Raw genomic sequence first — 16,822 nt, forward strand, 5'->3', positions numbered from 1 at the left:
ATTTTTAATATGATCTAGATTTAATTCAAAAGGCCCAATTTAATATTAAGAGTTTTATAATTGATGTATATTAACTATCTAGATATACTTTGCATATTCCAAAACTATGCAAAATATATCTGGATAATTAATATATATTAATTATAAAAATTTAAGCAAAGTCAAAATACTTGTGCAAGTAAGGAGTGAGTATATTTGTAAATGATGGTGATTTTTGTGTACAATTACATGATTTGACTTCTCCTTATGTATTTGTGACCAAGGGGTTGAACAGTGAAAATGTGATATGTGTGTTGTTTGATTGTTGTGATGTGTTGCATGAGTTCATTATAATTTATTGAGTGTGATACAAAGGTTGGTGTAGGCGTTTGGTATTTAAATTGAGTTTTGAACACCTTAGTTATATTTTGAAAGTATAAATGAGTAAGTTTGCATTTTGATATCTAACTTTCCATTGAAAGATAATTTGAATGTGATACTAGTACTATTAACTAGAGTTTGAAGAAAGCTTTATGTGGTCATCTAGATTACCTCAATTGGACATTGGTTGAAAAATTGGTGCATATCGAAAGTTCAACCAGAAAATCTACCATAACAGCTTGTTGTCATGGGTTCTGCAGTTTATGTCGTAGCATGAAATTTTTTGCTGCAATGTAATTGTGCCAAATTTAGTTTTTGCTATGCTAACCCTAACTTGATATTATTTTATCTTATATGATGTCCATGCTTTCGCATACATATTTTGCTTTGATTTTATTATTTAAATAATTTTATGACATTTTAAATTTTGAAAATTTGGGATCCCAATTATATAAATTTTACAAACTTGATAATACATTTAGGTTATTCTCGTGATTACCTCAAATTTTGAATTAGTAAGGGTGACTTTACACTTAGGTTGTATGTTAATTAAATATATAATTTAAATAGGGTCAAAACACTAGTGTAGGTAAAGAGTGAATATGTTTGTGATGGATGGTAAATTAGATATTAAATTACATGAATGAGACTCCCCTTGTTATTTTTGAGATTAAGGGGTTAAATATTAAAATGTATTGTACATGTCATTGGAGTGCTTTGGTGTGTCGCACAAGTCTTATTGAGTCTACTGAGTGTGGTTTAAGGGTAATTGTGAGCTTATGACATGTGGTTAATTTTGGACACCTTATTTTTATTTTAAAAGCATAAATGAGTAAATTTATACTTTAGTATCCAACTTTTAATTGAGAAATGATTTGGATGTGAAATTAATGTCATTAACTAGAGTTCAAATAAAACTTTTCATAAACACTTATATCACCTCAATCGGACATTGGACAAAGAAATGAGGCGTGTTGGAATTTTGGTTAGAAAATTTACCATGATAGCATAGGTTTTAGATTTTATACTTCAGCGTAAAATTTTATGCCATGGCGTATTATACTAGAATTATTGTTTTTTTCTCTTTTGACCCTACTTTGATTTATTATCTTATTTTGTATATTATTCATGTTCCCATATACATGTTTTGATTTGATTTAGTTTATAAAATGATTTTGTAGCATTTTAAATTTTAAAAACTTAGGATTACATTTGTGTAAATTTTACAAACTTAATAATTTATTTAGGTTTCTAAGTATAATATGCTCTAGGTCCTTCGATGCAAATGTTCCCATCATTCAATTTTGTGAATTAGGTGGGGACAGTTTTTTTGACAACTCTCACGTCTGAGAATGCATGCATGCATCGAAGTCAATTAAGAATCCTATATGGGAGAATGCAATAATGCATTTGATTGGTTTTAAATTCCTAGATACAGATTCTCTTTTCTTTTTTTTTTTTTCTCTCCCTCTTTGCCTTGTCTTTCAAAGTGTGCATTTGCTTTGAGAACCCGAATCAATTTCTATCTTGTGACTGCGTTCCTGCATACGGTGTTCTATCCAGTACAACTCCACAGGTATGTTTTCTCCTTCAGAATCTATTAGGTTTTGATTTCTTGGAATGGGTTTCGATGTAGAGGGAGAGGGATTAAGTTGCTTTCTTGGGATGGGTTTCAATGGAAAGGAAGAGGGATCAGATTTGACTCTGAGGGAGTATCCATTCGCGTTCATGTTTGATTGTTCCATGTCGGATCTGCATGATTTCCAAATCATCGAGATAACGTGTTCACAAGCAAAGGATTTTTTAAGAAAATAAAGGATTTTCCCAAAATTAATGAGTAAGCAAAGGACTTTCTAGTATATTTTTTATAAATATGTTTTATTTTTGGTTTCCTTCTTTCGATATTCTAGATCTGGATTGGATTTGATGCCTGGGTTTGATGGTTTCAGAAAGATTCTCGCTCCTTGTTGCAATTTTTCCCGTTCACTCTTATTCTTCATACATGCATTTTCTGAATCTTGCAAATTCTTGTTGAATGGTTTCCTTCTTCATGTTTTTTTCTTAGTCTGGGTTTATCATTTGACATCTATTTCATGATCTGGGATGTTGAATTTGATTTTGCTTCCATGGTTGTTGGCGATGTACAAGGGAAATGAAGATAAGTCAAGTGAATGCAATGTGGATGTGCCCCATCAGCATTTCTGGTCAAAATATATGCCATGTGGCAAGTAATAGCCAACTGACAGTTAAAATATGAATATGTTAGTCCAGGATAATATTATATCATTTTTAAAGACATCATGACAACATTGGATCTTTAAATAAATATTTTAGAATATCAATTAAGCCTTCAAAAAAACTTTTAAGGGCAGATTTATATTTTAACCTTATTTATTATATACAACTAGAGCTGGCTAGATTACGATTAAGAAAATAGTATGTATCTTTTGAAATTATTATTCATTAATTCTTTATCTTGTATAGCTCAATAATTGACTACTTCTTATTTAAATATTTCTCTTTTACTTCTTTTATCCTAATTTATAAGGAATTTTTGATAAAACTATACATATCAATAAAATTTATTAAATACAGTCAATAATGTTAATTTTTTATAAATTTTTAAAAATATCCTTTATTAATGAGAGGGAGGGAGTGAAATTTATTTAAGGAGTAAAATAATGAGAAATAATATTAAAATAATTATTATTAATAAAAATTTATTTTTCAAAATGTCTTATTAGAATATTAAATCACCTCAAAAAATGTCTTAAATAATGAGATGAAGAGAGCACAAATATAATTCCAATCCCATAATTTTGTATGAGTTGCCAATATATTTGTTGAGAGTTGGAGTATAAATATTGTATTTATTGTAAGAGATTAGAGCTGACTATATTATGATTAGGAATATTAGTACGCTCTTTGGTGTAAAATATGAGCATTTTTTTCTAACTAATTTTAGTTCAAAATATAAACAATGTAGTATTTGTAAAATTTTTCTTTTCTATTTTACCCCTTGTATTTATTAATTTAGATTTTATATATGTGAATTTATGACTTTCTTTTCACTTATGATAAATTGAAACTAAAGGTAAAAAGAAAAAATAATATATATTTTTTTCATGAGAATAAAGATTTTATTGGTATGTGTATTATTGTTAAAAAATGTTTATATTTTGGCCAGAAGGAGTTAGAAAAAAAATAACTCACATAATTCAACAAAGTTAGTTAAATATAATAATTACATTTGAAATTAAAAAATTTAGATTAAATTACCCTTATAATTAATGATACAAGTTTGTCTTGTGAAGATAAATTTTAATTTTATGTTTAACCATTTGAGAAAAAAATGTGATAACAATTTTTAAGTTTTATAGCTTTGCTTATAATATATAAAACAAGAAAGCAATTAACATAAATTGAGTTTAATAGAATAAACTAATTATTTACAACGTTGTAAATTTAAATTTAAATTTTTATTAGAAGAAATATTGATATTAAATACTCAATTTTACCTTGAATAAGATTAACTTTAACGAGAGGATAATTGTAATAATGAACAAAAACAAGAAAGCATTTGTGGAAGAAAACTGAGGGATTATATAAATTGTAATTATTACTCATTAATTCTTTGTCTCTGTTACCGTTCTAGCTACTTTTTTTTTCCTTTAAATATCTCAGTTCCTATGTTTTCCCTTCCCATAAATCCCATTTACTCTCTCCATCTTTATATATAAAATATCTTTAATTAAATTTTATATATCAATAAAAGCTTATTATTTAATTAAATTCACATAAAAATACAATAATTTTTTAATTTTACCCCTAATAATATTATAATTAATATCATGATGGTAACAAAAAAAAATTAATGATTCATTCTATTTTTTAAGACAAGAATAAAATTATCTACTTATTTAAAAATATCATCGTCACCTGTTATATTTAAGGATAAAATAAATTTTTAAAAAATACCTTATATATGGGGAGAAAGGGAGTATATACTTAGAATCAAGAATAAAAGCTGGACTTGAAAGCCCTATTAAATAAAGATTTTGGCTTTAAAAATTATTTTTTTAAAGTAATCAAGCTTAAAAATTGGCTTTGATAAGCCCTATAAAAAAGAACTCGGGCTCGAGCAACCTTTCAAACCCTGTTATATTATTATTAATTTTTTTTTCTTTGGTAGAACATACATTTAAAGCTAAAAAGGACCTACTCACCTGAAATATTAATCCTACACGCATTACATTATTATTAATTTTAATTTATTTTAAAATTAATTTAATATAATTTAATAAATATCAACATACAATATAAAATTTTGATATTTTTTTATTTTTCTAAAATATTATGTTTGTGTATTTATAAAAAATAATTATTTTTTAACCAAGATTTAAATTTTTTTATTAGATTTTTAAATGTGTGTTGTTTAATTTTTAAAATATTATAAAATTCTAATTTTTTTTAATTTTAAAATATTTTAATTAATTTATATTATTTAATTTTTTTTAATTTTTTTTAAAATAAAACTTATAAGATCAAGTCTAAATTTTTTAAATAAAGGTTGAGTTTTAAAAAAAGGATGAAAAATAAAAAATCGCTTAAGAGCTTGGGCTTTTATAAGAGTCCAGCCCGCCCGTTTCACATGTCTATATTGGATGTGTCTCACTTCTTCCCCACCTCACAGTTAACAACTTGACATTACGTACAACCCCCAAGAAAAAATGCAGCATCGCTGTGTGATCATCGTGGGAGCAGGTCCTTCTGGCCTCTCTGTGGCGGCATGCTTAACACGACGATCTATTCCCTTCATAGTCCTCGAAAGAGACGACTGTTTCGCTTCTCTATGGTTCAAGTATTCCTACGATCGCCTTCACCTTCACCTCAGAAAGCAATTCTGTGAGCTTCCTCACATGTCGTTCCCACCCTCTTATCCTCAGTACGTACCCAAGAAGCAGTTCCTACAGTACCTCAACGACTACGTGTCACACTTCAGAATCAGTCCTCTCTACGGCAGAACTGTGGAGAGAGCGAAGTACGACGAGGGTGGCCAGAAATGGAGGGTGCAAGCTAGGAATGGGGATTCCGGTGAGGTTGAGGAATATTCCGGGAGGTTTCTGGTGGTGGCCACTGGAGAAAACAGCGAGCCTTTCGTGCCGGAGGTGGAGGGGTTAGGTGGGTTCAAAGGGAGAGTGATCCATTCAACTGGGTTCAAGTCAGGGAAGGAATTCAAAGACGAGCATGTTCTGGTGGTTGGATCCGGTAATTCAGGCGTGGAAATCGCATTGGACCTGGCCAACCATGGAGCCAAAGCTTCCATCCTGATTCGAAGCTCGGTGATATATACAGAATCTCAGCTAAAAGTATTTGTATCTGTTGTATAATATGTTTGTGGTCAGCGCATTTAATTGAAAGGTTGAATTAATTAATGCAGATACATTTGCTATCAAGAGGGATGACGAATCTGGGATTGATGCTGCTGAAATATTTGCCTTTGAACATAGTGGACTCACTGTTGGTGATTCTCAGCAGAATGGTTTATGGGGATGTTTCAAAATTTAGGATCAAGAGGCCTCAGGAAGGTCCTTTCTCCATGAAGATCAAGTATGGCAAGTATCCAGTTATTGACGTTGGAACCTACGAGAAGATCAAATCTGGGGAGATACAGGTAACCTTATGGCTTTCATAAATTGTTATTCAATCAGGAAGAGTCTTTTAGACTGTTAGCTCCCTCACCTGCATTTACGGGAATCTTAAATTTAGAAAACTCTCAGAGACTTGGGAATATAAAAAGTGTCGATTATTTCTTTCTCACTAGATATTATTCAGCCTTCGGAATTTCATAATTCTGAGTTTGATCAAGGTTCCGTTTTGTTCTTGATTGAACGCTATTATATCATCATATAATATGGGAAAGCAGGTGATTCCAGAGGAAATAGAAAGCGTGGATGGCAACGACGTCGTATTCAAAAATGGCAGGTCGCAACCATTTGACTCCATCGTTTTCTGCACCGGCTTCAAAAGATCAACGCACAAATGGCTGAAGGTATGGTATGGGCCTAGGGATTCAAATTAACTGATTGATCCCCCTTTATATTTTAAGAATTCTTAAATCTTAATTATTACAATATTATAATCATTAATTATGCGGCTTGTTTGATAGGGCAATGATTCTCTCTTGAATGATGATGGGATTCCAAAGCTTAATTACCCTAATCATTGGAAGGGAAAGAATGGCTTGTATTGCGTTGGGCTATCAAGGAGAGGCTTTTATGGGGCTTCCGCAGATGCCGAAAATATATTATCTCAATTCTCAATTGTGTAATTGAGAAAACGATGGCATTATGGAATTAGAGTATGAATTATTGGGTGGGGCACTGAATAAGTTGTCTGCGAAAACTGGACTATAATAAATGAATTTATTGTGTTACATCGATGCCATCCAGGGTTTTCTAAGAACCACTCTTCTGTGCGCTACATCTCCCTAAAAATGTCCAAGTATTACATGGAAAATTTTAATCAATTACAGGAGTGAGCAAACATGAAAGAAGGGAAAATATGAAAAATAAATAATAATTAACGTCATAATAAAACCCCATTTCTCACGAAGACATAAAATTTTTAGTCATTGGGGCGAGAAGAGGAGAAAAACAAAATTATCCCTTCTAGCCTGCCCCACGTAAGAATCTATACCGATCAATTTTCATGCGTTCCCGTCAAGGTGCTGCGCTGGTACTGTTGCAAAGCGTCAATGGGGCCCAAAATTGTTACCATGTGCTTCGAGCATTGCTGCTATCGCGTGAGGAATTTCACATTTCGATCGCGAAAGTGGAAATTTACGCCCAGAGCAGTCCATCAAAGTCAACTTCAAAGTTTGAAACGGGACTGTCACCAAATTCCCGGTCTAGTGGTTGATCGTCTCCCAATGAATCCACGTATGGATTCAAAAGATCAGAAGATCTTTCAGATGGGATCCCATAATCTCTCAGGATGCAGGATGAAGCAGCTGCAGCTTCTTCTCCCTCCAAAACAGCAATATAGTTATCTTCAAACTCGAAGCATAGATATCTGTCCTTGCAAGCTGATCAGAAGCATAGAGCAGCTTGAACACGCTCCGTATTGAAATAAAAAACAAGAGGATGATAGAGAGAGGAAGCTACAACTCACAATCAACAAGGTGTGCAAGGTGATGGATGTTTTTAATTCTAGTCCCATTGAATTTCAGGACCTGCAACTTTCCTTTATGAGAATATATCTAAAATTATGCGATACAATCAACAGTGTGCAAGGTGAGGGATTTTTTTTTTTTTTAATTCGAGTCCTATTGGATCAAATCTGCACCTCCTGAAAATAATCTAAAATCCTCTGGAATCACCTAAAAATAAGGCCATTTGAGTCATCTTTTTAATTTCATTTCAGTCCCTCACATGTACAGTGAAATTTCAAAGTTTTAGGGGAGTTGACTACAATTAAGTTAGGTTAACGGTGGCTAACTGAAATTCTCCCATTATACAATCAATGGACAAGGTGTGCTAGTTGATGGGCGTCATTAATCAAGTCCCGTTAAATTTCAAAATCTGCAATTGTTTTTTTTTTTTTTGCCCCCTTTGGCGAAGAGAATATCTAAATTAGCAGCAGTCAATCTCATGCATAAGAATGACTTGCCTGCTGATTGCTCATATCTTCATAACCTATGTTGACTTCGTTTGCCAAGACCTGTAAATCAAAAAGAGGAGTGAAGCAAAATCATACCACACAAGTCACTTAAAACATCTCATAAAAAAATGTTCCAAGCAATAAATCTGTTGAGCTTTAGTAAAAACAACTTAATGTCACGAGCTATGCAAGACTTCTAAGGATACAACCACACATCATTTAAAATATTGTCAAGAAAGAAATCCAGCAACCAACCTGTGATAAGATTACAATCTGTTCCCCTTTGAACCTTGCCAGAGAATAACGTGCCTTTGTCAATAGTTTCAACTGGCCGGGGGGAAAGGAAGGTAAAACTCAATGGAAAAATCGTTTACATTAACAACTTTCATGTGCTAATAAAGTAACCCCTATAAATCTGAACTTACCCCTATGGAGTCTTCACATTCCTCTCTGCCAAAAGATCAATAATTAACGGTTCAATTAGAAGTAGGGAAAAAGGTTATGAGCATTGCTTAATGTGAAGAACAGAAACAAGTTTAGACAGCATACTCTATCAATGGCTCTGAGAGAGGTGTGAACACTAAGCCAGCAATTATTAGATAGGAAGGCTGACCTCCATCAATGTGATAGGGAACCTTGAAAAGAGAAACAAGAATTACAAAAAGAAAGAGTTCCACATCATGGAAATAAAGAAATTGATCGATGTTGGATTTTTATAACATACCAAATGAACTCGTGGGTTCAAAACTACTTTGGCCTTCATTGTTGTTCCTCCTCTAATAATACCAAGCTCTGCAGAGTCCCCTGCAAATCTGTACAGCACGATAAACTTTGAGAAGCCACAAAATAAGCACTTGTACCCCCACAAAAATAGATGTTGTAGATAATTACCAACTTACAGCGCTTCAAGGTAAACATGCATTCAAAGGTCAAAGTTCATAAACAAAAACTTATATTGGTAACATTAATCTTAATTGAGAAAGAAGTGATAAACTATAAACTGGATCTCAAGTGGTTAATTCAAAAAGGGAAAACCATACTTTTGACTAATGAGGAATCTGAATGCAATTCGTTCATTTGATCTGAATGGAACTGTTCCTTCACAGCCAACATGAACATCATCAAAGCTGAAAATCACATCGCCCTGAAACAGAGAATTTATTTAAAATGTTAACACACATTTCAAAGGGATTGAAATAGCCAAAAGGCTAGCGTCCAATTCCACAGGTATGCCTTCCCTCCTACCCTTTTCCATTAAAAAAAAAATCCAAAAAAGATCTCAAAATAGATAAGTTGGCTGTTGGACTATTCAGCAAGGGTGATGTAGAAGTCACTACAGCAGCTATTGAAAATTGACATTCCTCATGGACCAGACTTTCTGAAAAACAGTCCAAGTTCTTTAGAATCACACGTTTCTTAAAAGCTTTTGTTTTGAGCCTCAATTAAATTACCATTCAAGGACAATATTTTGAGAAGCCAAAACTGTCCAATATACCTCCTTCAACACATTATTCGCATCAGAAGTTGGTTCAACTCTGCGTACCAATACACCCTGCAGAAGACAAACATATAAATAGTCCAAGAATGTTAACAAGGGCAAGATAACTATATCTAAATATTGCATGGCAACCAGAAGTACCATTGACACAATTTTCTTTTCAACCATATGCAGCCATGTGATTGAAAACGTCAACACATGATATACTACAATATGTACAATTTTATGGAGGGGATACAAATACTAACTGCATTAGATCACTGAAATTCAATCATCAATCATTGAATATTAATACTGAAGACAAGAATAATTCTTCTATGCCCTTCGAGTTGCCAACTATAAATCAACAAGCCGTGAAATTGGAAATAATATCCCGTGTCCCAACTCCATGGGTTCTAGGCTTATAGCATCCCATCTGCAAAACTCTCATTTTTTTCCACTTTCTATCTTCCTCATGCACCCGCCACGTTTCCAATACTTTTTCTACCGCAGTCAATTCCTTCCATTTAAGAGGTAAGATCCTCAATCAGTCATCCTATTTCAACCCACCATATCCACATTCTTATGGCAGTGACTTACACTTTATTCTGATGACAAAGCCCATAATGTGCAATTTATGCACAACCAACCAAGATCAGGTCATATTTAAGAAGACCATGGTGTTCACGAGTTAATCTAAGGAAAATATCAGATGTGATGTGAAGAATGCGACCGTAATGCTAGCATGCAAACTGCTTTAACCCCCTTAAGATTGTATAGAGACAAACCTCATTAGACTGCACTTTCAAGCATGCTCTAAGTGCAGGATTCTCTAACTTCTGTAAAAGCACACCAAGGCAAGGGAAACCTGAGAGTAAAAAGACAATTCCAGACAACAACACAATCGAATGTTATGATTGATTTATAGGTTAAAATCAAAATGAATGCAACAGATGAAAAAGGTTAGTGAAAAACAATGATGATAAACTATTTTCAAAGATGCAATGCTGATGCCTGAAACTAGAAGATATTTAGGCATCACAGGGCATATAAAGCAACAAGGAAACAGATTCTGACACTCAATTGAGAATAATTGTTTCTGTTCCTGCTTTGTGCAAAGATACTAAAAGATCAATGTATGGGCACAAACTAGAAGAAAATACGTGAAAATGTTGGGGCTGTCAAGAAGTTACCAAGCACTCTAGCAAACCGGATACTAAAGAATGGTGCAATTGTGAACGCAGAAGTTTTAAGTTGAATAGCTCTCACTTGGTATCAGAATTTTGGGTGGATGTTCTTAGAGCAATACAAAATAACAATTAGTTCCATAAAACAACAAATTAACCATGCAATTTGACTTGGTGCAGTGACTCCAGAAACATTGGGACACTTCAGATCTGCCAAATATTAGCATATTTAATGAGGGTTTCTTACCAGTGTACTTTCCATTTTTCTCATAGTCATCTAGAAAATGAGAAACGACAGTGGTTGGTATTACATATCCAATATTTTCTGCCTCTTCAGATCTGTACACCTAGAGACAGCATTTCATTAGTAAATGAACAAAGAAAGAGCAGACAGTGCATGTGAGCTACTAATCAAATAGCAAGAGCTAAAAAATAGGACCAGTATTATGAAGTTCTCTGTTATACCATAAGGGCGGTTATCCTCCCTAAATGGAATTCTAATAACTTACCAAGGAAAGCTACTTCTTACAAAAATGGTGTCAAGCTAAAATTTACAAGCCAAGTAACCGTTGGCACATCAACTGAAAGTAGGCCATATAATCTACCTGAAAAGCTACACCGATGCACTCCCCTTGGTCATTGAAGGCTGGACCACCACTATTACCTAAATTTAGCAGTACAAACAATGGGTGTCATGATTTAGAACAGGAAAAACAGTGATCAAAGAAATTTTACCCTTGACAGGAGAGTCAAACTAAGTGTGAGCTCTACTAACCAGGATTTATTGCAGCGTCAATTTGAATCCCCAACAAATCAGATGATCCATGAGCATATGATGTGACCTATTACATTTTTTTTTTAAACAACTTAGCAAGAAGAAGTTAGTAACGTCCTAGTACATCAAGGACTGATTTGACATCACAACTGATAGAATTAAAAGGTCTGAATCAGCACATTCGTATTATCAAACCTCTATACGAGATACAACTCCCTTTGTCACTGAAATTGTGTCTCCTCCAAAGGGATATCCCACAACAGTCACAGCATCCTACAAGTTGGAAAGCAACATGGAAGATATGTAACTGACAAAATATACAGGCTTTCAACCATTGACCTTAGAACCCTAAATCCAAAACCAACTATGATAATAACAAAAGCACAACAAGATTTTGTGGGTTTGAAGATGAAGCTCTTTCTCTTGGCCCAAAACTCTATCAGGTCCCTATTGCTGAAGATTGGCACATAAAGAGCAAAAAGAATATTGCCTCAATTGCTTACTCCTTATTCTTATCATAGCACAAACATTATCATTGGCATCATATGATTTAATTGAGAATTATCATTCAAGTCAGCCTTAAACATTATTTTCTTGCACAAGCACCTATCACCCCCTTTTAGAAGCTCCCTTCACATAGTTGGCATGGGTAGTGAAGAAATCAATACTACTATTTTGTCAACAGGAGCGGTAGAGTGGGTGGAAAAGGGGAAGATGATTCAACTTCCTTTTTCATGCACCTGCTGAATATGAAATGGATCATTATGTAGCAGACTATCAGTATAGCTTCTAAATTCATGAACTGGATGTTACTTTTTTAACTTAACTTATAAGTACTTCTAACAGGTTTTAAGCATTAAATATCAAGAAATAAAGTTATGACTATAATCATTTACCTGAAACTTCACAATAACGTTTAATTTCAACCCAGTTTCATCAACACATCTGAAACTCTCAGAGCGCGTTCAAATGCCAGTGATTCAATTGACTTCAATTTCACTAGTAAATTAGTTACTCAGTTCTTCAAGGCAGATTACATTGAAGGACACAAGAAAGAAAGTAAACAACATTCACAACAAGACAATCAGTGAAAGTCTCCAAAAAAAAAAAACAGAGAGAGAGAGAGGGAAGGTGTATTCAAAACCTGAAGATGTGGCAAACGTCCAAATCTTAGAGGTTCTACTTCTCTCCAAAAGTCATCATTTTCTACTGTAAGCAATGCTATATCACAGTCAATACCTCTTGCCAAAACCTGCACACATTCCATTGAACATGATTACGTGAACACATGCCAAATAACAATGTCTCTAGATAACTGAGATAATGCAATTTACACATAGTAAAACTGCAGCCAGACATGTTAAAGCAAGCTGTTCTTGACACTTAGAGGTTGACAGGAGGCGCATATTAGGGGGATTAACGAACAATTGTTTCATAAGAGCAATACCTTAGCCACATATTTTGTATCATCACCTCTTCTCTTAACTTTTACCTGCAACCCCAAAAATTGATGACAATATAATCATTTTAATTTATTATATGCATCATATATTAAGAATAATAGGAATGTTAGAATACATAAATGGTAAAAGAGGAGCAGCATATAATTTTAGTTAAAGGGTGTCTTTATAGAAGAGTTTCAAATTTGCAAAATTCGTTAACATGCCAAAGTTAATAGTTACAAGCTTATAGTACTAGATCGCAAAGCCAATTATCAAGACAATCATAAGATCTATAAAATAACCTTCTAAAATTTTCCCTTCCATTCAGTCTGTACTAGGGGTAAATTTCTCTTATATTTTGACATCTGATAAGCTATGACAAAAACAAGGTCGATTTGGCAACCAATTTTTAGAAATTAACAGTAAGCTTAGGGGTGAAACTTCCATCATCAGATCTACTGAAGATTTAACGCTTCAGGAGATTACCTGAGTATCATGCTCCACACAGTGTGCATTAGTCAGAAGTTTCCTACCCTCAATCATAAATGCACTGCACATCATGTAGCTTATAAGGTTAAGAAGAAACATATCCTTAACATATATTGATAAGGATTGCAAATGCTTACCTCCCCGTACTTGTGTATTGTCTTTGTTTTTGCCAAGGAAGTGAATAATCTGGTGCAGTATGGGTGCAGTAAACCTTAAAATGTTACACAGAGAGATTTTATTCTTGAGAAGTTACACGCAAGAGTAATGGGAGTAATAACACTGCATAACATAAAATGTCAAGATGATAAGAGCTGCATTACAATGCCAGAAAAAGTGATTTAAGGCACCATAAACTGTGAACAACGTTGAATATACTGTATTTAACTTCTAAGTTGAGGGGTCAAATCAGGTTATTATGAAATGATTGGTATTCTACATATAGGGAAGTAACAAAATCAAATTTCAGTCCACTTGACGAACTGATGATTGCATAAAGTTCCCAAATCCCAACCAAGGTCATGAACCAACCCAAACATGAATATTGACAACAGAGGAAAGAAAAAAAAATTGCAAATACCATGTTTGGGTTTGAACTTTGCAATTTGATTATTTGATTTTCTTAAAAAAGATTATTATTAAGTGCACAACAATTAAAGAGTAAAACCTTTACCTTCACAACGGCATTAAGGAAATCAGCATCTTGTATATTGCTTGGTTCAGCCTGAAATTAAAATACAATTGTCTTAAAAATGTTAAAGAGGGAAAATCTATTCAAGATTCCTCACCGAAATTAATACCTGTGGCTCCTTTGAATCAATCAGAAACTCATTCTCTTTCCTTGGCATGCCAAATGGTTTATGAGCAGTTGGTTGGAGTCCCACCACACCCCTTCTACCACTGCCTCCATCAGCATATAGAAAAAGCCTTTCATCTTTTGATCGCCCTGAATACTTCTTCTGCCCAAAACCTTCTTTCTGGAATAACAAACTCAAAAGTGTTAAGCTGGAATGACACGTGAGTTTACATTATCCGTAAGGTAAGCGAACATATATTCCGGTGCTAAAACTCTTGGTGTGTCTTTTATCATCTTCAGCTTCGTTTCATCCTCACGTAAGTTCGACATAAGCAATGTGCGAGAACGTGCAACGTTAGTGGGCAAATAGTGCATTGTGTAAATGTAAATTTACGATGAAAAGAAGAATAAAAAAGGAAATTGAAGGAATAAATGCAAGTATAAACTAGGGTTTACTTGTATGTTGGATTTAGGTGAGGATAAGGCTCCGTCCGAATTTGTGTCTCTACGCTTGTGACCAAATACAAAGGCGCGGGAAGTGACGTGTGCGTGAGAGGAGGGGAAGTAAGACAGGGAGGAAGTGGAGCAGCTGAATTTAACGGTGGAGGATAGGACGGAGAATATGCTCGATACGGCAACGGCCATTTCAGGGAGGCCGGAAGAGAAGGAGGAGAAGCAAGTTGAGCGTGCTGGTATAGATGTTAATTTTCAAAGCATCCTTTGCTTTTTTCTTCTTTTCCTTATCCTCTGATTCCTGCTAGTATGGCTACCGGCTTCCCCCTGTGTTGGATTGGGCCTCCAATTTTTGGCGCCTCCTTGTGCTTTTAACCAATCGTAGCGCTCTTCCTTGTTAATTTGGGAAATTATTTAAAATATTGTTAAAATAAACATTAAAAACACAACAAAGGTGGGAAAAAAAAATACAAATTTTTTATTATTCCCCATGATTCTCTGTTGGAGACAATTTCATTTGAAATAAATTAGGTACTAAATATAAACATTTTTCTTAATTCAAATTTGGTTCACTACATATGTTTTCCATATTTTATTATATGCTCACTCTTCTTTCTTTGTAAATATTTCCACAAAATCTAAAGTCTAAACTGCATCTGTATTGTGCCTGCCTTTTTTTAAACAGAAATATACATAAGCAGTTTTTCAGGAGTTTTTTTGGTTATTTAATTCTTTTTCTAGTATTGTATTTTTATTTAAAAAATTTAATGATATTTTATATTCGAGCATTAGCAGAGCCAATTAAAAATAACTCTTCCACAAATTTTTTGCATTTAGCTAGACTGGAATTTAAGAACTTACACTTAAATCGGCCATGATATCTTCCGCTAGGGGCTGGGGCCAACTTGGTCCTGACTGCTCAATTTCTCTTTCTTTCTTGCTTTTCTGGCTTGGACGACTGCTTGGTATTGGTCTATTGGAAAGGTTGTCCAGAATTATGGATTAAAAATTACACAGCCAAAATATGTGTGGGCGGATTAAAGTCCAGGTGTGAACCTAGAGCTGTCACTCGCTAGTAGGCTCTCAGAATTTCAGTGTAAAGCATGTAATAATGGACTTAAATCCGGACCTGAATCGTGGACAGGGGACAGGATCTGGGAAGGGAAGAATATCATTTCAAAATCTACTTCAACAGCGCATCGCAATCTCTCTTCGATCTTGAGATTCAGAGGAAACCTGTGTACACATGCATGCTAAGGTGATCAGGTCCATCGGATTGTTTAAATGCCTGCTCTTTAAACATGGGCCATTTTTCCCCTGACAAGACTCTAAATATGTCTCATAATATAATGGTTTTTAAATTATATTATGAAATGGATGATGCCACGAGAAGAGAGTGAGGGGAGGGATGAAAATGGATTGCAATACGCGTTTGAAGGTGCAAAAGCCTCTAACAAACTCCGCATGAATCAGACCCCGAAAGGCCTTTCATTTTGGCGGCTCTTGCTTCCGTTATGCACACCCATGCGTGTTAAACACAATAATTCCCAAGCCTTGTATCTAGCAAATTCGTATGTCGAATTGAGGAATAGTATAACTTCCTTGTATTGCCCGAGCGCTGGCGTTATTGTTGAGAGCGGAACGTTCCTAGCTCGTGATTGGATGGTGCATGTTTAGCGAATTTCGAGAAATGTTAATGTTAGACAATACGGTTTTTTCTTGTGTTTTCATCCTATTTTTTCTCCTTCCCCGATTTATGTGTAGTTTTAATTCAAGATGCTAGTATTGCTGTTTAAATTTTTGTTTCTTTCCCCTGTTTTCAAGGGGGGAAATTCATGCATGCGATGATGGACCTGTTACATGTGAATTCCATAAAACACTGGGCTCCTTTTATTTTTTGTTTTTTTAAACGTTGGTGTCTAATTGTCTCAAGAAGCTTTAGAATTTCTTGTTGATGAGTAAAAAGTGCAGATTCATGAGCACATTAACCAATAACATGATTGGAAATGACATGTGTGCCTAGTGAGGATTTCATAACACAATGGTTGCAATTTTTGGGTCTTCTAACAGTCTAAAAATAAATAGAGTCTCTTATAATCAAGTTCACATGTTTAAAGAGGCTAATAAAAGTATTACCAAACTCACTCGACATACTCGTAGGAGAAAAATGAATTTTATGATTTT

General features: G+C 34.1%; 2 protein-coding genes across 3 annotated transcripts; one reads left to right on the top strand and one right to left on the bottom strand.

The window, feature by feature from the left end:
• Positions 1–1,815: 1,815 nt before the first annotated feature.
• LOC129312572 (probable indole-3-pyruvate monooxygenase YUCCA10) lies at positions 1,816–6,796 on the top strand. Of its 2 annotated transcripts, XM_054955244.1 has the most exons (5): positions 1,816–1,936; positions 5,054–5,702; positions 5,801–6,034; positions 6,287–6,412; positions 6,530–6,796. In XM_054955244.1, the coding sequence occupies exons 2-5, from the start codon at positions 5,091–5,093 to the stop codon at positions 6,689–6,691; spliced, it is 1,134 nt and encodes a 377-aa protein (XP_054811219.1). In that variant the 5' UTR covers positions 1,816–1,936; positions 5,054–5,090; the 3' UTR covers positions 6,692–6,796. The 2 variants fall into 2 exon arrangements, with proteins under 2 accessions (XP_054811219.1, XP_054811211.1); XM_054955236.1 differs by lacking the exon at positions 1,816–1,936 and having other exon boundaries at positions 5,039–5,702.
• On the bottom strand, positions 6,753–14,979 carry LOC129312565 (protease Do-like 2, chloroplastic). The gene is made up of 21 exons (XM_054955225.1): positions 14,642–14,979; positions 14,190–14,366; positions 14,063–14,113; positions 13,530–13,603; positions 13,390–13,453; positions 12,909–12,953; positions 12,606–12,713; positions 11,657–11,734; positions 11,462–11,528; positions 11,292–11,350; positions 10,934–11,033; positions 10,288–10,367; positions 9,518–9,574; positions 9,063–9,166; positions 8,747–8,834; positions 8,572–8,657; positions 8,448–8,472; positions 8,278–8,349; positions 8,032–8,082; positions 7,534–7,594; positions 6,753–7,447 (listed from the first exon to the last, which is right to left on the bottom strand). Exons 1-21 carry the CDS (start codon positions 14,828–14,830, stop codon positions 7,203–7,205), a joined length of 1,881 nt encoding a protein of 626 aa, XP_054811200.1. The 5' UTR covers positions 14,831–14,979; the 3' UTR covers positions 6,753–7,202.
• Between the last annotated feature and the right edge of the window lie 1,843 nt (positions 14,980–16,822).

The sequence above is a fragment of the Prosopis cineraria genome, unplaced genomic scaffold (genome assembly GCF_029017545.1).
Source record: "Prosopis cineraria cultivar Desert tree isolate PC_DT_omini unplaced genomic scaffold, ASM2901754v1 PC1, whole genome shotgun sequence".
NCBI classification, from domain to species: Eukaryota; Viridiplantae; Streptophyta; class Magnoliopsida; order Fabales; family Fabaceae; genus Prosopis; species Prosopis cineraria.

Excerpts from the sequence above, each read along its gene's own strand:
- LOC129312572 (XM_054955244.1), top strand. The coding sequence starts at position 5,091 with ATGCAGCATCGCTGTGTGATCATCGTGGGAGCAGGTCCTTCTGGCCTC. Across the intron at positions 6,035-6,286 it reads TCAAATCTGGGGAGATACAG|GTGATTCCAGAGGAAATAGA; the intron begins GTAACCTTATGG and ends ATGGGAAAGCAG. Across the intron at positions 6,413-6,529 it reads CAACGCACAAATGGCTGAAG|GGCAATGATTCTCTCTTGAA; the intron begins GTATGGTATGGG and ends CTTGTTTGATAG.
- LOC129312565 (XM_054955225.1), bottom strand. The coding sequence starts at position 14,830 with ATGGCCGTTGCCGTATCGAGCATATTCTCCGTCCTATCCTCCACCGTT. Across the intron at positions 14,114-14,189 it reads TTGATTCAAAGGAGCCACAG|GCTGAACCAAGCAATATACA; the intron begins GTATTAATTTCG and ends TTTTAATTTCAG. Across the intron at positions 12,714-12,908 it reads ATACAAAATATGTGGCTAAG|GTTTTGGCAAGAGGTATTGA; the intron begins GTATTGCTCTTA and ends GAATGTGTGCAG.